At 42.8% G+C, this 22,463-nt stretch overlaps 1 protein-coding gene across 2 annotated transcripts in view; it reads right to left on the bottom strand.

Moving 5' to 3' along the window:
- LRMDA (leucine rich melanocyte differentiation associated) overlaps positions 1 to 22,463 on the bottom strand; it is a 1,048,937-nt gene that overhangs the window by 423,254 nt on the left and 603,220 nt on the right. Inside the window, exon 6 of one of the 2 annotated variants that reach the window (XM_045083584.1) lies at positions 14,546 to 14,596. The exons of the other annotated variant lie outside the window; for it this stretch is intronic. Within the exon in view, the coding sequence (XP_044939519.1) occupies positions 14,546 to 14,596 (51 nt within the window). The remainder of the gene's footprint in view (positions 1 to 14,545; positions 14,597 to 22,463) is intronic. 2 annotated transcript variants of the gene reach the window in all.

Below are 22,463 nucleotides of genomic sequence, written 5' to 3'. Positions count from 1 at the left end.
TTACCATCTATCTATGAAGTTTTATAAACTGAACTTTGTGGATGAGAACACTGAACTAAAATAGTTGAAAGGACTTGCTAAAGCCCACAATGGTTGGAAGGTGTGACTTGAACTGCTATCTTTCTGACTTGGGGGAAAAAACATGTATAATATCCTTTTTGAGCCCTCTGAATGCTGAAAGAGGAGGTACTGAAGTCAAGGGCTCCTCTTCCACCAAGCTTTCTCTTTTTCCAACTGTCCCTCCAGGCCATACAAACATGCCTTCCTCTGGTCCTAAATACTGTTTGGAAACACACCATGTGCCATGCCCTGTGCTAGACAAAAAGGCTTCAGCCATGTTTGCTTCAATGTCCTTCTTGAATCTACCAAACAAATTTGGGAGACAGAGTTCAGCAAGGTTCAACCAACTTCCCACAATTCTCCCTAGAGCATTTGATAACATCCCAAGGTATATTAAGGGGAGAGGGATGAAGCACTCCCACCTTTTGTCATTGTAGGAACCTTTTCAGTGTAGCATCTCAAAAAATCAGTCCACCTTGGAACAGACTTGGGGAAATGCTGCAGTCATGGACCTGAAGGGGACTGGTGGCCTCCAAAGCATGCAGCCTCCAGCAAGCTCCTGCCTACCCCTAGATTCCTGGAGCATGGGCTGTCCAGAGAAGGCCCTGGGCCCATGGACTGACTACTGTCCAATGTTAGTAGATAACTGCATGTTTACAGTCGAACTGAAAGCTCATAGAAGTCAGACAAGGTGTGTGGTTCATTCTCCTTAACCAACCCCAAGGCTACGCTTTTATTTATTCATTTCTTTTCCTCCTCTCTATCCCATTTTAACTTCTTGTTCCACACCACGCTCCCACTCTGATATTACAGTGAGTCCTTGTAAAATATGCTTGTGGTTTCCAGTGTTTCAAGATATTTAATTGTTTAAATAGTATTGTGCATGTATTTTATTTTGATTCTTAGTTTTTAAGTTAAGCACTATTTTTTAACATCAGTGTTTTAAAATGTAGATTTTATTATCAGGTATGGTGAGGCCATGAGATCAGGTGAGGACGGCCACCAAAAAGAGTTTGTTATTTACAGTTCGGGAGAGGAGGGTGCACACCCCACCATGCAAGGTCACGTGGGGGAGGCACGAGGGTCAGCCAGGAGGCAGAAGGAGGGAGGGGAAGTATGGACAAGAGGCTTTACTGTGGTTTTTGCAGGAAGGAATGGGGCGGGGTAGGGGGAATGTGGAAGGAGGTAAGCAGGCTCAGGGCTGACTAGTTTGAACTATGTCAGCAAGCTCTGAGGCAAAGGGGCTGTCCTGGGTTGCATGGTACTTGGCTCTGGGATGACTAGGGGAGAGGAACACTGCCCTCCTGGAGAGCAGACAGAGAAGGGCACTGGATTGGTCAGTTTTCATATGAAAGTCATGCTACCTTTTGTGATCTCTAATTGGTTAGCACTGGAGGCGGAGTCTCCAGAGTCAGCAAGGCCCCAGACACCATAGCATCAAGGATACAGAGAATAAGAAAGTAAAATTGCATTTTACTTAATTTAAACAATTAAATGAGTCCAGCTCACGTTGCCATGGATCCACTGAATCCTCACTTCTAACTGAGCACAGTTCTCCAAGGCAGGCCTCCCCCACCATCTCCCAGTGGTACCTCCAACTCAGTTATCTGCAACACAACACCACCCCAAACGACACTGTAAGGAAAATCCTCATCCACACTTCCTTATGGTCTTGTGTAAGAATGGCATTGGAATATGAATCTTAGAATGGAATTCCTGGGCTACACTCCCATCAGTAGCACATGGAGATTCCTATAAGCCCATATCCCACTAGTATTTGCCATTAGCTGGCTTGATTGTTCTAGTCCAACAGATGCAAAGTTAGACTTTATTCCTCTGATTTCTAACAAGTTTGATACCCTTTAGCTTCATTCCCTGTAACTACTCAATACATGTTTGCCAAACCAATTCTACTCGAGAAATAAACCAATGAAAAATGCTAGATAGATTTTCTTTAATCATAGGCATAAAGGCTGCCTAGCTTTGGCTCCTCATAACAGGAATCAGTGATAAAAGACACTAAGACACAAAGACACATAAGTCTTTGTTTTAGACTTTTATGAATGAGACCAGGGACCAATACAAACCTCCCCATTTTGGACGGCTTGCCCCAAAGTGGCAGGTTAGGACCATGGGCTAGGGATGGGGCACAAGGCAAACCCCTACTAGGTCAAGTCAGGAGTTGGAGGCTGAAGCACTAGGAGTCAGGAGTGCAAAAATCTGTATCATTTTCATGCTACTGCATTCTGAAGTATGATGTCCCTGAAGTCTTTAGACAAGAGGAGATGTACTCTATTAAGTGTGAAGTAATCAAAGCAGAAGTCTATACAATAGGGTAAGTGAGAATACTTAATGCCCCCATGACACAGCATGTACATAATGTGTATATAACTCTATATGTAAATATATGTGAACATATAGATGTGCTCATCTGGTAAGCATTTACATTTATACAAACGTGCCTCATAGATGAGTGTTTCTCTAGAAAACTTTTCTCCCTCCAAATAAATTGCAAACTTAATATCTAAGTTGTAATCAGTGTTGTCCCTAGTCTCAGATCTGCTTACATGGATGGATTGCTTTAGTCCCATCTTAGGCAATCAGTAGTATTAAAAAGAAAATGAAAATGTAATATGTTAATAAACATACATAAATATATAAAACATTTATCATCCTACACATATTCTGTGACTGTATCTGATTTTATATAAACAAACACACCATAGGCCATCTAATAGTGATACCCGTATTTTGACAACAGACAAGTGTTAGGTGTGAATACTAGAGGCTACTAGAGACTACGAGATCTGATGCTCAATATCTGGGAAACACAGAGGGGCCACCAGGACCATTCCAGATACTTCTCTCTCAATTTTATTCTCTGTCATCAACAGGAAGTCTTTAATGGAACAGCTAAAGGGAAAACTGACCACTACAGCCATGTTTCCCACCCAGGGGGCTTGGGTGGAAGTGTCATGGCAAAGAGACACAGCCCACCTTGCGAGAAGTTATCCCTAACCTGCTCTTTTAAGGCATAAGCAAGCCTTAACTCACCACAGGCCCTTGGAAGAGGCATTTGCTTCTGAGTGCACAGCGCATTCCACTCTCTGACTTATGTAGATGAGACAAATGGTGCCCTGGGCACACTCATCCACACATTGGTCTGAATTAGCTAATAAATCATAATGCAGTAGCTAATAAGAGCTATAAAGCCTTTTGAGTTTTACAAGGTGTTTATAATGGGCAACTCACTATGATTTATATAAAAAACATGAGTCAGCTCCTGAGACAAAGCTGATATGTGGACAGTGGCCTTGTGGTGTGACCTCTAGCAGGCATCCAAATAAATCGCAAAATTTCCCTCTGGCCCAAAGCAGGCTACTGCCTCATACACATATGTCCAGGATTGCAGTTGATAAGAGAACTGAGTGCTGGGCGCATCCTGGACCTTCCCTGGTACCAGATCAGTCACAAGGAAGAAAGTGATTATCTCAATGCAGCCCCATGTAGTGAGGGATGATAAATATTGAGACTAGTAGTTTAGGACCACCCCTATGTTTGGGCCCAGGATGTAGAACAGAAGACACATTAGGTATATTCTCTACCCTGCCAGTTGAGAAAGAAAGATGGATACACACAAATATTAGAAAATATAATATGGTTTATATGGGAGTAAAGGGAATTAACTGAGGCCCCGATTTCAGGAGAGAGTTTCATAGAGGACGGGATCTGAATTGGGCCATGAGGGACGGGAACAGTTTATAAGGGGGAGAGGATGGGAGAGAGATTCCCGAGAAGGAGAATGACTGAATAAAAATGCTGGGTCAGCAATAATGATAGCATGTCCGTTTTGAAAGAAAGAAGGGAGGAGAAAGAAGAAAACTTGAGACATCCTGACCTAGGTGAACTGAAAAATACACTGAAGAATAGGAAATGAGTTCAGAAACTACAATGCAAAACTCAGAGCTGGCATCAAATAACCATGGGTGTCCAACACAAAAGGCTTTGTGCCATGAAGTTCACAAAATTCCTGCCAGGTAAGGATCAACCGAATGAAACAAGATCAGGAGGATGAAGTCAGTCCTTCCCCTCACTCCTTACCATTATAAAAACTGATAGGAGATGACTTATCCAGTCATGACTTAGCCATTTTTTTTAAAGGAACCCATCTCCATCATTACCAGATGATTCTAGATTTGAGTCATAGCCTGGTCTCCGTGTACTCTGATGTCCTCGGAGATAATTTTATTCACTTTGTTTATTTTCTTTCTTTCTTCCCAGAGTTCTTGGGTCTGTCCCTTTGATTTACATATAATGATGTCAAGACTGATTCTCTTTTCATAGTTTTTTTTCTTTTAATTCAATTAATTAACATATGATGTATTGGTTTCAGAGGTACAGGTCTGTGACTCAGTTTTATATAATGCCCAGTGTTCATTGCATCACATGCTCTCCTTAATGTCCATCACCCAGTTACCCCAGCCCTCCACCCTCTCCCCTCCAGCAACCCTCAATTTGTTCCCTATGATTAAAAGTCTCTTATGGTTTATTCTTCCTCTCTGATTTCATCTTGTTTTATTTTATCCTCTCTTTCCCTATGATCCTCTGTTTTGTTTCTTAAATTACACATATCAGTGAGATCATAGGATAATTTTGTTTCTCTGTTGACTTATTTCACTTAACATAATACCCTCTAGTTCCATCCACGTCATTGCAAATGACAAGGTTTCATTTTTTGATAGTTAAGTAATATTCATATATATATATATATATATATATATATATATATATATATCTCATCTTCTTTATCCATTCATCTGTCAATGGACATCTGGGCTCTCCCCATAGTTTGGCTATTATGAACATTGATGCTATAAACATTGGGGAGCAGTTGCCCCTTCAGATAACTACATTTGTATCTTTAGGGTAAATATCCAGTAGTGTGATTCCTGGGTCATAGGGTAGCTCTATTTTCAACCTTTTGAGGAACCTCCATACTGTCTTCCAGAGTGGCTGCACCAGCTTGCATTCCCACCAACAGTGTAGGAGGGTTACACATCCTCGCCAACATTTGTTGTTTCCTGACTTGTTAATTTTAGCCATTCTGACCAGTGTGAGGTGGTATCTCATTATGGATTTGATTGTATTTCCCTGATGCTGAGTGATGTTGAGCATTTTTTTCATGTTTCTGGTGGACATTTGGATGTCTTCTTTGGAGAAATGTTTGTTTATGTCTTCTGTCCATGTCATGACTGGATTATTTGTTCCTTGGGTGTTGAGTTTAATAAGTTCTACACGGATCTTGGATAATAGTCCTTTATCTTACATGTCATTTGTAAATGTTTTCTCCCATTCTGTCAATTGTCTTTTGGTTTTGTCGACTATTTCCTTTGCTGTGAAAAAGCTTTTTATCTTGATTAAGGCCCAGTAGTTCATTTTTCCCTTTGCTTCCCTTGCCTTTCAAGATGTGTCTAGCAAGAATATTCTGGAGCCGAGGTTGAAGGGGTTTCTGCCTATGTTTCCTCTAGGATTTTGATGGATTCCTGTCTCATATTTAGGTCTTTCATCCATGTTGAATCTATTTTTGCAGATGGGACGGTATAAGGAAATGGTCCAGTTTCATTCTTCTGCATGTGACGGTCCAATCTTCCCAACACTATATGTTGAAGAGACTATCTTTTTTTCCACTGGATATTTTTTCCTGCTTTGTCAAAGATTATTTGACCATAGAGTTGAGGGTCCCTTTCTGGTTCTCTATTCTGTTCCATTGATCTATGTGCCTGTTTTTGTGCCAGTACCATGCTGTCTTGATGATAACAGATTTGTAATAGACCTTGAAGTCTGGAATTATGATGCTACCAGTTTTGGTTTTCTTTTACAATATTCCTTGAAAGCTTTTCCCCTAAGGTCAGGAACATGGCAGGGATGTCCACTATTACCACCGCTGTTCAACATAGTACTAGAAATCCTTGCCTCAGCAATCAGACAACAAAAAGAAATATGAGACTAGTTTTCTAATGGAATATTGTTCTTTTTATATTCAGCTAATCAAAGCTGCAAGATTTCACCAAACTGCCCCAACTCAATGGGGACTTCACCGTAGAAAGGCACTTAGGATTTTTACATAAGGACCCTGGTACACCTGAGTAGACCTACTCCTTTGGGCTGGGCTGTATTCTTTCCCTGCAGAGGCTACATGGGCAGCCCAGGGAGAGGCAGGAGACATGCATCCTGCCCCATCTTTCTGGAGGTGTACATAGCTACAACCCTAACTCTTTATGATACAACCCTAACTCCTTATGATTCTTTCTTCCAGAGTCAATCTGAGATTTAAGAAAAGATCTGAGATTTTTTTTAAAAATCAGTTTAAAAAGTTTAAAAAGCCTTTGAAAAACTCTGTCCATCTGACTCTAATTGTCAGAATGTGGTTAACAAAAAGGGATGAGATTCTAAGGCATATAAATCACATTATTTAAAATAGCCAATCTCTATTATGCATATACTTTATCAGATACCCAGAAGAGGAAAAATCTGAAGGCTCCTCACCACTGTAGAAGAGACCAATGTAGAATAAGATAAAGACTTAACTCCATCTTCCCTAGAAAGCACCTCCAGTGAAGGTGGAGACTCTGTTTCAGTAGCTTTTATGCCCTAAAGAATTCTGAGGAGCCGTACACACTTAATAAATATATATGGGGGAGGGGAGTTGGAGAAAGAACTGAAAGTCTGAGGCTTGGGTGTAAGGGAGTAGAAACTTTGGTAAACGAATCAAGAAGAAGGTCGTCCCAAAAGGATGTACTTGATATCCCTTTTTGGTTGTTTGATGGCATGAGGAGAAAGGGAGATAACTCTTTGCATCAACGCCCTCACATATTTGGCAAATATCCTATGTCACCCAGTGCCAGTTTTCCTCCTTGCAGTAAGTAAACAGCCCAGTAGGATCCTCAAGACCTCAGAATTTCTGGTCCACTCTCACTATTAGAGTAGGAGGTACAGGTAAGAGGACAAGTTCTATATACCTGAACCAAGTATACCAGCATGTACGTCCTGAGAAATAACCCAAACCATCGTATTTTTGTATCTTAGTAATACCTATCTTGGATTTGGGAGCTTTAATTTTCATCCTGGCCTGAAAATGCTTCAGGTTTATCTCTGTCTCTTTCAATCTGAACCTCTGGGTGATAATGTTATCCCTGGTTGGCAAAGCTGAAAAGCATCCCATTTTCTGAAGAAGAGGATCCTGAGCAGCTACTTTTACCCTCAATACTCCAAATTTTCCTTTTTAAAAAACTCCAGAATTCCTCCTAATCTTGAAATTCATATGATAAGATCATAAATAAATGGCAACCTCCCAATAAAGACTGAGAAACCATGACCTTGGAAAGTCTATTTCCTTCCTTGTAGTATGATCATGACCCTGATTGAGGACAGATTTGTCTCAATGCTTTTTAAAAATATGAATATTTTTCCTTCCCATTGGTCATAGATAGCATAAATTGCCATTAGTCATGACAGAGACTGATAACCTGCCCTACACGAGAGAGACAGCAGAAAGGCTGAATACATTGTCATTTTCCTGTAAACTTGAAAATCTCCAGCTCTCTGTAGCGCATCTCAAAATTTGGGGCGCCTGGGTGGCTCACTGGGTTAGGCCTCTGCCTTCGGCTTGGGTCATGATCTTGAGGTCCTGGGATCGAGCCCCGCATCGGGCTCTCTTCTCAGTGGGGAGCCTGCTTCCTCCTCTCTCTCTGCCTGTCTCTCTGCCTACTTGTGATCTCTGTCTGTCAAATAAATAAATAAAATATTTTTTAAAAAAATTTCACCCTGCCAGAAAAGCTTATTTTAAATAAAAGTGAAGTGAAATATAAGTTTCCTGTTAAAACACTTCTGGTCATCATGAGTTCTGAGTATGAGGATAGTGGCCTGGCCCCAAGCTCGAGCATGGTATAGACACCCAGAACAGAACAGAACAACCAGAATATACTTATCTCCTCCTCACCCTTCCTCTCTAGTCTTGCCCTCCTTCTCTAACCCATGGTTTGTCCTCCTCTGCAGTTTACAAAAGCAAACACTGCTGGTGTGAAGATGTGAGCTGCAGCATGCCAGACACACAGGAACAATGGTGATTCCAAGACGAAATCCCTTCCTCCAGGAAGTGTGGAGAAAGCCTCAGAGATGTGGAGCACAACTGAAAGTGAACTGTGGCTCTAAAATAGGTCAAATCAACACAGTCCTCATCAGGCAGATTTGGAACCATCTGGAAGCTAAACACATAACCTGCTTTTCTTTCTACTCCTGGGTATAGGTAGATCATACCCTTTTTTGCACAATAGACCATAAAAGCTGCACTGACTGTCCCTTGAAAAAACAGTGGCCCACTCTGGGAGGTGTGAGCTGGTCTGAGTTCCACAGTGGAACCTCTGGGAGAGCTATCCCTGCCATTCTGTGCCCACGGTGGGAACTCTACAGACAGCAACAGGATTACTTAGGTGTTCCTTTCCCGAACCATGTCTTCATATCATCAGTCCAGAAATTATCAGAACAGCCAAGTTGTACCCTAAGTAATGGCAAAGTGCTGGTCCAAGAGGATATGTGAGAGCTGATCCCCCATTTTCATTTCTTTCCATAATATCCAGTGAGTCCTACAAGCGCTCTATCTCTGTATTCCATGCGTGTAAGACAAAGTACCCCTCTTCTTCCTTTTATCAGTATTGTGAGGATCAAATGAGATCATAGGTGTGCAAGTGCTTTCAAAATTAATATATCTCCATCTTCACATTCAGGACTTTGGAATGAGAACAAATAAAAAGAACATCAAGACAGAGAAAGGAAAATAAGAGAAAAAGAGAGAGGGAGAGACAAAATTGTATTGCTCCTTTACTTTATATCATGCCCTGGGATAAGTGCTTTATATTCACCATTTCCTTTTATCCAACAACCCATGTTTTATAAACCTCATTTTAAAAATGAGGTAACTGAGGTCCTCATTTACCCAAAGTCACATAACAAGTAGAAGAACTAGGACTCAAATCCAGCTCACTGAACTCTAAAGCCTGGGTTCTATAGCATGTCACCAAGGTATTCCCCTGAAATCCCAGAGGCCGGCAGCTTCAGGCACCATGGACCTCACACAGACCAAGACATCAGCTTGAGCATCTGCATACGTGGCTGCATCACAAAGCCACAGGGAGACCCTCAGAGATGCTCTAAGTTTCTTCATCCATTTGATAGATGAGGAATCTGAGTGCTGGAAGGAGAGACCTCCCCAAGAGCAACCAGAGGGCTGGCTGAGTTTCAGCTCTCTCAGAGCGGTGGAGATTGGTTGCTGTTCAGCAAAGGCATTTCCTGTTCTTTCTGGAACTCAGCTAAGCAGCTGTATTAGTTCGTGATGGCTGCCATAACAAACATGACACCAGGTGATTTAAACAACAGAAGCATTTTTTCTCAGTTCTTGAGGTTGAAAGTCTGTGATCAAGGTGACAGTGGCTTCTCTCTTTGGCTGGTAAACAGCAGCACTCTGGACATGGTTGTCCCTCTGTGTCTTCCTATGGATCCTAATTTCCTCCTCTTATAAGGACCATGGTCAGACTGGATTAGGGCCCACCCTGATAGTCTCATCTTCATTCTATCCCCTCTGTAGAGACCCTATTTCCAAATAAGGCTAATCTGAGGTACTGGGAGCTAGGGCTTTCACATATGAATTAGGGTGGATGGTGGGGGGGACAATTCAGCTCCTAATAGCTGCTTTTCCCAGACTCCTGCAGTTTTGAATGTTCGTGTAACAGGGTTCTGGCCAGTGGAATGGGGGTCTTAATGACACATGTTATCTCAGAAGCAGGGCCATAAATCATTCAGACAATTCCCCGTACTCTTGCTTTTGCTCCATGCATTGGCTTCCATCCTGTGAAGAACTCCAAGACCCAAGAAAAATGTAGAGCCATTGGATAAAGGGAGCCTAGGCCCCTGACTGCGTGGGCATCCCTCACTCTCTACCCAGACACTTTCAGTGCACTGAGAATGACTAAACCACCAGGATTCAGGGGCTGTTTGTTACAGCAGTTAGCCTTCTCTGACTAATATACCCAGCCTCTCAACCAGTATCCATCCCATTACACATCAAGGGTCAGTGACTATTAGCCAAACTGAGAAATAAAATAAAAGATTAACACAAGGTCTAATGTCAATGAGCAAACCAGGTAGGCTGCACAAAAAAAATGAGGGGGGAGCACTGCCCTTTCTTGGGGTACCAGGCATCTCAGTGAGCATAGCTCCCTAGAAAGTCCTCTTAAAGACTCTCAAGGGGTCTCCTGGCCCCTCCTCCCTGCAAAACTAATAAATGAGAGGGGGAGGTAGGGTGCACATGACAATGATCCCTTTCTTATTTAAACAGACCATTTTTCTCCCCAATAAATGCTTTTTTTTTTTTGTCAGCTCAAATAGTCCCCTTTGATAGAAACCTGAAAATAATTAGCCTTAATAGCTCTGCTGTGAATAATGCTGCACAAGAAGGAGGTAGATGTTAATAGGAACCTTCCACTCCAAAACTAAGTCACCCTCTCGGCCTCCCTCCCCAAAAAAGAAATGTAACAAGAAAAAGATTATAGGTTTAGCACTACTTGGGACGAAATGTATATTTGAAATAAATGCATGAAATCATTTAAAAACAGCGCACACTGAAAACTTCATATTTAGTTTGATTTGCTTTCCAAATCACACAGGCTGCACAGTTGCATACAATCTTTAAACAAGTACAACCCCTGAGAAGTGTGGATAGATTTAAGAGAAATAAAAGCAAGATCAGCCAGCTTGTAATCTTCTTTTCTCTTTTTCCCTCCCCAAAGCTTCATTAAATTGCCTATTGAGAACAATAACATATTTGTGCTTTTATAGGTAGATGATTGGTATTACACAAAGATTTGGCTAACAGTCTAAAGGCACATTCACACTGATCAGGGATTGCATGCTGCTAATAATTTTGGGGATGCTCTAGGGAACCCATAATTCCCTGGGACTATAACTAAGCAGGTCAATGCATGCTTGGTGGGAGCTCCTAGAGATTCTAAGCTTCTCTTCCAGAACCATACCAACCAATCTGACTTGGGGAATCCCATTCCCAAAGAAAGCCTTGGAATTGTTAAGTATCCTTTTTGACCTACATTCTTCCTCTGGTCAGGGTAGGTGGGATGGCTCATCAGACTGGATAGCCAACTGGAAAATTGCAGCCAGGCATTTTTTAGGCAGAACCTAAACCTGGTCATATACCCACACCCTGTGATCCAAGAAACCCATCCCTGGAAAATTATTCTAAGGAAATAATTGAAAAGAAATACACTCTTAAGACACACTGACACATACCCACCGAACCACACACAAGCAACAGTATTTTATACCTTAGAAGTAGTAAGGGAATGGTTTGGTAACAGATGGTACTTAACATCAATTTGATGAAGAATTGTACAGTGCATAAAAGAACAAATTTGAGGACTCTGAAGTAGCACAATACAATAAAAATATTAGGTAAATGCACAGAGCATCAAGTATACATATAATACCGACAGAAAGGGGTAAGGTTTAGAAGGGAACAGAGCAAAATGAAAAGTCATAGAGTTAGCGTGTAGGGAATACAGTTGAAAGATTTTCTTTGTTAATTTTCCTTAATGGGATCATAACATTGTTTTTAGAAAACATATAAAAATAAAATAAAATGAAATGGTCCCTGGGCCTTTTAATCTTTGATTACCACACACACATGTCTGAGCCCCGAGATTCAAAAGCCAAGCTTAAATATAACTTATAATTCTCCTTTTAATAAATTCGGGAACTCATTCCTAAGGAAATTTGTGAACAGTAGTAATATTTGGTTGCATGGACAATCACAATCAGACCATTGTCAGACTGGCTGTTTCATCAGAGATACAGAAAAAGAAAGTTGTACTGAAGCATCTAGAAACATGGAGTTTGGGAAGTCCCTTTACAAAACTACTCCATAGGGAAATCTGTTTACACACACACTCACACTCACCCTCACACACACACTCACACAGCAGCATTCAGAGAACTTGTGTTGCCATGCCATACAACTTACAAGAAAAGCTCCCATTTTCTACAAACTGGAAACCCAGAGGAAGAGACTGCTCTGCACACCTCATGTCCATCTCCAGGAATAGCTAAGTGACACTGGCCACTAGCACAGCTCCTGCTCTCCCTGAGCCAAATATGTCTGTTATTTCTGACATGTTCGTGACTTAGAGACATGAGGCAAGGAGCATCCCATCCTCCGTGAAGCTCACACTGATTTCTGACTAAGTGGCTTACCTTTTCTGAGTGCTGTCCTAGAAAAATCATGGAATGTCAGTGCAAGAAGGGACCTGGAGACCTCGCCTGAATTACTTTTTTATGAAAGAATTTTTTCAAAAGCATTGCTTCTCTTTCCTGAGCACCTACTATGTGCTGGGCATGATCTCAGAAGCCTAGCATGCATTTGTTTCTTTGTGTCATAACCAATCCGTAGGGCAGGTTAGGTATTGTCCCATGACATAGACTGGGAAAATTGCAGACATGGAGTGACTTGCCCAGGGTCATACTCCTTTAAGCACAGAAAGGGATTGGAATCCAACTCTTGGGACCGCTTGTCCCGAGTTCTCAGAGAAACCATTAGGCCTCCTTGGCACTCTCAGGGGGGCTCAGCGTGAGTGGCCTTTGTGCGGGGGTTATAATTAGTTGTCTCGTCCCAGTTGCTTGCAGGGTAAACAATGTCTGATAAACCCACAACGCTGTAAGTATTTATTACATCGCAAACCAGCTGCCAACTGTCTAACCATTTTAATAAAAAGCTATTTTCTAAGGTTTATGTTTTATTGCATGTATGACTCCCTTATTGGTTAGCATTTTGGAGTTGTGGAAAAGGTTATGAATTTAGAAACTGGCTGCATTCATATCATATTTAAAACTTAATGCTATTTTATTAAAGACATATGGGCCTCCAAAGTACACATATTAAATGTCATGTAAGAAAAGTAGCAGTTTAAATCATGGTCAAATTCATTTTTGACGTGACTCCTGAGGCTTCCCAAGATCTGAACTATTTCTTTGTAAATCTGGCAGTTTAACCACACTCATAAATCACTTTCAAAGCATATTATTTCTTAATTTTACTGCATTAGAGAGCGTTTGGCCTACACAGTGAACTGTTTGTAGCAGTTATGTGAACAAAGTTGCACATTTAGTCATATAATGTGCAAAAGCAGTGGGGAGAGGAGCAAAGAAGGAAGAGCTTTTCATTCTTCAGTCTGTTTCACTTACTCCACCCATTTTTACCTAAGCAAACATGATTCACCGCGTTCAGACAAGGCCTCTGAACGGCTCAACACGCACAAGTCACACGTTGGTACCAAAGGCTTTCTGAACACAAGGAAGACAAAAAGACTTTGTAACTGAATCTTTTCCAAAACATCCCACAACTAAAAATTAGAATGGGTGCGGACATTAGACATTTTTTTTTAAATATTACATTGAAACAGATTTTTATTTTCCTTCAAAAGTGTGTGTCTCTGTGTGATACAGCTCCTGACTGCTTTCTCTAATTCTCCAAAGACCCAAAATCTCAACCTGGCGTTTTCAAGGCCCTTCTCATGATGAGATCATATTCTCTGGACGTGTATAGGGACCCCTCGGATTCCACAGCCCAGTGTTCTCCATTTTACTATGGGGTAGAAAGGGTTGACTCCAATGACAAATTCCAGGATCTCACCATCAGCCTTGATTTCTAGACTTTTGCCAAGGTAGTTGGAGAGGGATAAGAGAGGTGAGTCCAAGGTCACCCAAGTGAAAGGACTTAAGGGCTTATCTCTGCACCAAGCATCCTTTTCCTCCTCTGCTCCAGCACTGTCCACTTGGGGCCCTGGCACTGCCGTCCTCTTGCTCCCAGCGATGGCAGGGTGGCCCCATTCTCCGAGCTACACTCACTTCTCCTGGGCCTTCTCCTTCCCCGGCTCTCTACTTCCACCATCCCCACAAGAACAAAAAGGCCCCGTGCAGTGCCTGGGGAGGCACTTCAAATGGAGGGACCAGGGTCTCCCCAGGATGAACATGGGGACTTCTTTCTTCTCCCACATTCCCTCTTGATAAGTACTTTACTCTCTTCAGAAGGTAGGTGCTTAGCAAAAGTCTCAGAAACATTTAACTTAAAATTCAGTGAAGCCACCAGGAATAGCAGGGGTAGCAGTATCCCCTTCTTTGGACTGAACTATGTCTCCCTAGAATTCCTATGTTGAAGTCTTAACCCACAGCGTCACTGTCTGGGGAGATAAAATCTGTAGGAAGTAATTAAAGTCAAATGAGGTCATAAGGGTGGGGCTCTGGTCCTACAGGACTGCGGCCTTATAAAAAGAGGAAGATCAGCCCATTTGCACATTCTCTCTTTTTCTCTCTCTCTCTCAGCATTGTGAGGACACAACCAGGAAGTGAACCATCTACAAACTCTCACCAGATCCAGACCATGGTGGCACCACAATCTGGACTTCCAGCCTCCAGAACCCTGAAAAAAAAAATGCATTTCTGTTGTTTAAAGCCACTCTGTCCATAGGGTTCTGTTTTGGCAGCCTGAACTAATATATCCCCTCCCTCAAGCCCAAATGACCTTCTCCATGTTCACCCACACAAACCTAGGACACAGTGATACCACAAAAAGGAGCTTCTTTGAAATTACACAGCTAACACCACTAGCTACCCCTGCTTCTACACCCCAAAGACAGTGTGAGCACCTTATACATATTATCTCATTTAAATTTCACAACAAACCGGGAAGGAGGCATTGGGCAATCTCTATTAAGGATGGAGAAACAAACAAACAAACAAACAAAAAAAAGAATGGAGAAACAGAGAGCAGAAGGTAGAAATTCAGCATTGAATCCAAACTCCATCGGAAACGTGGAGCGGGACTGGCCTCTAAATGGAACAGCAAATCTGAGAAGAGCCCAGGAACAAAGTAAGAATCGTGTGTTTCCCATGGGAGACAATAGCCAGTAAATCCAGATTTTAAACCTTCTCCAAAGAGCAGCTGGAGGCAACTTCTTGAATCGTGTCAAGAACAAAAGTAAAGGTTGGGTGGTGGAAAGGAATGAATAAAATGGGCCAAATAAAGTACAGGAGAGGTCCCTCCCCCAGAGAGCCTCTGCGACACTTCAAAATGCCAACAAAAAACAAGTGATTTACTTCTAAATTTCGCTTACAAGTTAAAAGCTTCATGGAGTAGAAGCCCCACTTAAAATTCCCCATTTCAAAAAAGGGGGAAAAAAAAAATTACAGCTTTGGAGCCTAGACAGAGAGCATTAGTTCACTGTTGAAAAGAAATAATGAGTTCTAATTCAGGTAATGTAGCTCAGAATTTACTGCCATATTTTAAAATGCACATGAAAAATAAAATTATCCTAAAATGTCCTTGGTGAAAAGGCTGAGTGTAATTGCTATCACTGACAATAGCATTGAACTTAGCTAAATTAACATCAAAGGAAGCCCCAATTACAGAGCATCTGTGTATTATTGATGGTGCCCTGTCTGTTAATCTAAGACACTCTACTGTAAGGAGCAGAAAAGCAAATAAAAGAGCTAATTGTACCACCAGCCTTCAGGCATCCCAAGGGCAGACCTGACCTATCAGGCTTGTGAGACACCACTTTGCCTGGTCAGAGGGCCAGTGAGGATTCATTTGGAGCCAGACTGAGTACACGGACCCCAGAAGGAAGCCATGGTGACCATGGGTGGACAGAACAATGGAGAAGCAAAAACGTGCTTTCCCCAGAGTTGCGCCCAGTTCACAGGCCTGGCCCAGCAGCTACCTGAGAACATAGATGGCCCTGGAGGTCTGGGCAGGGGAGAAACAAGCCCTCTGAAGACACAGGCAGGAAGCAGTGGAAGTGGGTCTTAATTCATCTCCCTTCCAACAAGAAACTGCTTCCTTTGACTTATCAAGGAACAGTTTAGGGCAAACAGCACCTTCTAGGAGAAAAGTGAGAGGCAGAGGGAGAGAGAGAATATCAAGCAGACTCCCCATTGAACACAGAGCCTGATGCGGGGCTCAACATCACAACACTGAGATCACGACCCAAGCTGAAACCAAAAGTCAGACACCTAACTGACCGTGCTACCCAGACGCCCCCAAAAGGTGACTATCTTTTTTTTTTTTTTTAAGATTTTATTTATTTATTTGACAGACAGAGATCACAAGCAGTCAGAGAGGCAGGCAGAGAGAAGAGGAAGCAGGCTCCCTGCTGAGCAGACAGCCCAATACAGGGCTCGATTCCAGGACCCTGAGATCATGACCCAAGCCGAAGGCAGAGGCTTAACCCACTGAGCCACCCAGGTGCCCTAAAAGGTGACTATCTTAAATGCAAAGAAGCTCTGCTGAGCATTGGGTTCCAGAACCTATTGCGTTGATGTAGGAAGTACCATTCCTGGAGCTCATGCTGATACTGGTACTTACCTATTGTCCCTGGTTGGCTCTCACGTGGATGATATCCAGAAAGTACGTACGAGCCACATTCAGACAAACAGATTACATTTTACTGCAATGAGACCTCATGAAGACTTCCACCTGTGTTCCAGCTGAACAGCCTAAGAGTATCCCACTACTTTATCCTAATCCATGACCAACTTTGTTTCTTAGGCTTTTGGGGACAATAAAAACACAAGTAAATGTTAAATGCCAGAGACATCCCTTCCATCACTAAGCATAAGTGAGTTTTCTTTTATATCTTCTTGAAGTTCACCCTTCTGTCTACTGGGAGGAGCTGGATTATACCCCTCCCCATTGAAATGTTTAAGCTGGAACTCCCAGTAGTTCCGAATGTGATTATGTTTAGAGAAGGAGCCTTTAAAGAGGTGAATAAGCTGAAACGAGGCCATTAGGATGGGTCCTAATCTGATACGACAAGTGTCCCAGTAAGAAGCTGAAATCTGGACACACGGAGAGCTAGCAGGGACATACACACGTTTCAAGAATACCATGTGAGGGCCACCTGGGTGGCTCAGTGGGTTAAGCCTCTGCCTTTGCTCAGGTCATGATCTCGGGGTCCTGGGATGGAGCCCCGCATCAGGCTCTCTGCTCAGTAGGGAGCCTGCTTCCCACTCACTCTCTGCCTGCTTGCAATCTCTCTCTCTCTGTCAAATAATAAATAAAATCTTAAAAAAAAAAAAAAAAGAATACCATGTGAGGCCACAGGGGGAAGGCAACTATCTGCACGCCAGGGAGAGAGGCCTCAGAAGAAACCAATTCCCACCAACACCTCGGTCTTGGACTTAGAGCCTCCAGAATGAGAAACGAATGTCTGTTGCTGAAGCCACCCAGTCTGTGGCATTTGTTAGGGCAGCCCTCGCAAACTAGTACATCTGCTATTAGTTGTAGGCAGTTTGGAAATAACCAGAACTCAAGAATAGAAATTAGGACCATGCCATCTTCATTTTATCCTTTTTCTTTAGCCATAGAATTGCAAATACTATTAACATAAATCAAAGTTAGCTTCAGAACAATGTTCATGATTTTTCCCCAGTGGGCCATCCATCCAGCAGCCTTCTCTGCCTTCTAGGATGTCTATCTGCCTAGGGGTTCAGTCCCCACCATCTGACGTTTCCATGTCCCAGAAGGGACTTTCGAAGCAAGGCAGAGCTTCATGAAGTCACGGAGTTCACAAGAATCGAAAGCAAGGCCCTGAGCTCACTTAGGGGTAGGGACACTGATGCTTCCCTGATGTTCCTTCACTCAGACCTCAGTCACTAGCCTTTTTTTCTGCTCCTAAACAAGTTGCCTCTGTGTTTCCAACCTACTCCTTCCCTTCAGTGGGCTAGAATCACCAGGCTCAAAGCAAAGAATCAGTGTGTGTGTCGAGGGGGAAGGGGTAGCAAGTGGCATAAAGAATGTTACGGCTAAGGTGTTGTTCAAGCTGATGGATGGACCTGCTGGGGGGAGGGGGTAGCCCCGCCCAACGGCTGCATATGGAATGCAGGGTAATATTAGCTTGAAACATGGGTAACTTGAATGCAGGGCCTCAACTTCATTCTATGAAAATCTACTTTCTTAGGGAGGGATCTTTATTTTTCATTTATCTTTCCTTTCAAGCTAATTTTTGAAAATAACAGAAAACCTAAATTGGAAAAACAAAATACCAGAAACTGTCTTCTCAAGTGAATCATGAAAATGTCAAGCTGTAAATGCACCGTTTATAGATATAATCAGCTGTAAGGGCTCCATATCAATCATTACCAGAGATCCCATGAGGAAGGACTTTTCACAGCCCACTTATGAGGCCTTAAATCCACTCCCTCAAACTGCAGCAACTACACCATAGCCGACAGAGGTTTCTGAGGTAAGTAAATGTCAAAAAACTTCTTTAGTAAGCCAAGAACCCATTTCCAGGGCAGTTATTCCTGGGTCTTTGACAGCCATCAGCTTCCTCTTCATTCCAGCAACAGGGCTGCTTGCTACCACCCAGATCTTTCCCTGAATTCTTGGGGACAAGGCTCTCCACCCTAGCTCCTTGACCTCTCTGGCCAGCTGAGCACCAAAAGGGGCCTGAGCACTTTGAATGCTGGGAAGCCCCAGGCCAGCAGCTGCCTCTCACAGATTTCTGCCATACCCACTGTGCACAGAGCTCTATTACTCCCTCTCCCAGCAGAGACCTCCCGTACTTTCCTCCCACTTCAAACCTTGCCAAGGTTCTCCTAATTCTTGCAAATTTGGCCTAAGAAACAGAGCTCTCCACAGGCCATCTCCTACAATTCTCTGCCTCAACCACGCATTTCACCAAAATGGGTTGGGGGTGGGGTGTAGTCAGAAGGTCAAAATGGAAATGACAAAGTTACCTTTGGTTCCCTTCCATATCCTCACCTTCCTACTCTTTTACTCCTGCCTCCCATCATATTTTCATGCGTGTTCATGTAATTTAAAATACATAAGGCAAAGAGAATGAGCTCTGGAGTCTAGGCAGACCCCAGGAAGAACCTGAGTCTACGTTGCTCTGTAATTTTGGGTAATGTACGTAAATTCTCTGCTCATCGGTTTCCTCATAGGATACATTCAAGTTCAAGGAGAAATTCAGGGTAAAACTGTTAAGTCACTGATTCAATATCTAGTACACACTGGACACAATACATGCGAGGCACTCTTTTTACTCATATATCAGGAAAGTGTCAACACATCTAATAATGTACTACAGAGCAGTTGATCAGCCCATAGTCTGACCTTGCAATCCTCATTAGTTAAGCATCCAAAAAGCCTAAAGAAGTTGATGTCATGACACTGAAAACTAAAAAGTTGTGTCCTAGTTAAGAGCCCTGGTTTAAGTGGCCAGGACCAGAAGGTGGGATGTATGGACGGATAGCCTACCTTTTCGTCAGGCTCCTGCAGCAACACTATTCAAAATCCTAATGGCTTACAACAAGAATTTATCTCTCATACAGAGGTCTGCTATTGGCTGGGGTAGATCTGCTTCAGGCTTAGCAGGTCAGCTTCGGGGCTGCTTAATGTGTATTTCGTGTTCTTTTCACAGCAAATGGCAGACACGCAGGAGGAGTGAATGGAAACCCATAGGACCTCGTAAGGCTGTGGCCCAGAATTGGCATGCTGTCACTTGCAGTCACATCCCATTGGCCAAAGCGTCAATGGCCAAGGCCAAAGTCAATGGGATGGGGAAGTAAAAAGAAACACATCACTTTAGATACACAGTGAGATCTACCACACTTGCCCCAGCTATGGAGTTCCAGAAGCTGTGTGAACTATCCTAAGGATCGAATTCCCTAAAGAGTGCCATTTACTCCCATGGTTCTCTAGGCATGTGGACAAAAGTGAGCATGGTGGAGGGAGGCCAAAGAGAGGAAGAGTGTGGAGCTGGGCCACTGGGAAGCAGTGAAAGCCAGTGACTCCAACAGAGACACAGCAATCTCTCCTGGAGCATTGGGTCTAATGGAGAATGACACCTGCTCTGTGCTCAGCACCTGGCCAGGCCCTGGGGCTTCTGGGAAAGGCTGTGAGAAGCTGCCTTCAGCACCAACAGTTCTGTTTCACTCTCCCTCTCCCTACTGTGGATTTCAATTCTCCATCCATAGGGCTTTGCTCGAGAGCAGGAGGTACAACTTTCCTGTCTCTCTCTGATTTCAGGCATTTGCCATGCAAAAGCAAGACAATGAAGACATACCAAAAATGTCTCCAAAGAACAGTACTCTGAAAGCATTTACTCGAGACACACCATGCTGCTAAAAATGGAGAAACACAAAATCCTTCCCCCCACCTCTAAGGAAAGTGGCAAGCTGTGAAATCAGGAAGAAGAATGAAAAACAAACAGACTGCAAATTGTTGGCTTCCAGAGTTGTTTCCAAACACATCGCCCAAGCATCTTCCAAAAAATAAATTAATTTAAAATTTTTCCTCCCTTCAAAATTCACTATAAAGTAACTGAAAATAGAATCTGAATATGTCTGTAGACAAGAAACATCTGTATAAAAACAGAAGAGAACCACAAAACACTAACATATTCAGGTAATTAGAAATATCCAGAAAATAAACTGACATTTTCAGTTTTCTTCTGAATGTTTGGCACGGTAAAGACCTCACAACACGGATTAACTTATCACCTCTTTAATTGCATGTGTATGTATGTGCTTTAGAATATCTACTTAAGGGCATACCTACATAAAAATATTTTATATTTATATAAAATATATATTCCTAATAAAATGTTAGTAATTGCAATCAATTTAGAGGTAGTTTCTGATAACCTGCTACATGTTTGCTACTGATCTAGATTGACATAACAGAAGGTACAAAAGTTAAACACACTGTGCTTCACAACGAGATAGCATGTACCGAAGAGCTGGACGTGGCTTAAAACAGTTAAGTAAACCAAGCATGCCACTAGGCAGTGCTCTTTTATGGTATAGACAAAAAAAACATAATGGCAGTTAAGACCAGGAAAATCTCATTTAAACTACACACAGATTTGTGGAGCACCCTAATATGTTTGCTGAGAAAAGCTAGTTTTTATTTCCCACAACCTCTCCCGTGAGCAGGTGGATTCCGATAGAAGGCTGCAGAGAACACTGTGCACAGTGACACGGAACATGAGCTCAGATCCCACGCTCGCCTTCCCCAGCAATACTACCTGATGGAGAAGCTCAGCGATCAGGGTGGCCGTAGGTTTTGCCATCATAAGTAATCCTAGGGGTAAACCTTTTGGAAAAACAAATAGGCAACCCCAAATCTCTCCTCTCTGCCAATGCACAGATTCAAGTTATTACATTTTTTTTTCCCTTAAGACAGAGGTCCCTTTCCTGCTTTTCCAGAGGACCATATTGAAGCAATTTAAAAAAAAAAAAAAAATGGACCACCTTTCACCATGGATCTACCAGACTGTTCTGTTGTTCCCAGTTCATTCTTCTGACAAGTACTGGCTGAGCCTGTGCTGTAAACCAGGCCCTGGGGGTGGGGGGCGATAAACACAGGCCAGGTCCTACCCTCATGGAGCTGACATCCCAGTACAGGAGCAGCTGCTTCATCCTGACCAAAAGCTGGCTTCCCGATGCTTCCATTCCCTATCTTGATCCTAGGTGGCCGTCTGTGTGTGTGTGTGTGTGTGTGTGTGTGTGTGTGTGAATCCAAAAACATATGCACGATGAAGGAAACTAAAGGAAACAAGGGAGTCGGGTCCTGACGCCAACGTCAGGCACAGGACTGTGTGGTGTCGCCATAGAAGGAGGTGATCTTCAGACTCCAAATGATTTCCAACTTTCAGTTTAAGGTCAGGAATTAAAAAGACTTCCAGAAGGTACTTGCACTCAGAAGTTTATTCCTTTAACACATCACACCTTCCTCTCCCTCTCCTTGCCTCTTCCTCCTCTCCCCTTCCCTCCTTTTCTCTCTCTCTCACACACACGCCAGGAGAAAAAAAAATACCTCAAAGACACTCACACAGACACAAATATACAAAACTACACAAATAACGCCAACTACCCATGATAGGAAACGCAGGCATGCCCACATAAAGGCACGCACCACACATTTTCAAGGACACACTGACGCTCACAAACATGCCTGATACCTTCTCTTACCTATCACAGAATGGCCACCATTAAAAGCAAAAGTACACATGTCAAAACACTTTCTAACACAGGCTGCGATTCTCAGTCCAGCTGTCCCTCGAGCTGCTCTCCCCACCGCTTCTATAAGGTTCTGAAGATTACACAGTTGGTAGCCAACTTCATATACATGCCTGTAAACAAGAGGGCTCAGCTTTAAATAATTATGTCAAAGAAATGACAACTGTGCTCTTTGCCAGAACAGGGATGAATAATTACAAAGCCAGGACATAATTAAGCAATTCTGACTGTCGGATTCTTGAGCTGTCTGATGCCTAGGG

This window comes from Mustela putorius, unplaced genomic scaffold, assembly GCF_011764305.1.
Source record: "Mustela putorius furo isolate JIRA1106 unplaced genomic scaffold, ASM1176430v1.1 tig00000698_pilon_pilon_pilon, whole genome shotgun sequence".
NCBI lineage: Eukaryota > Metazoa > Chordata > Mammalia > Carnivora > Mustelidae > Mustela > Mustela putorius.
Note: the sequence above shows the minus strand (reverse complement) of the source record. Positions and strands in the feature narration are given on the sequence as shown.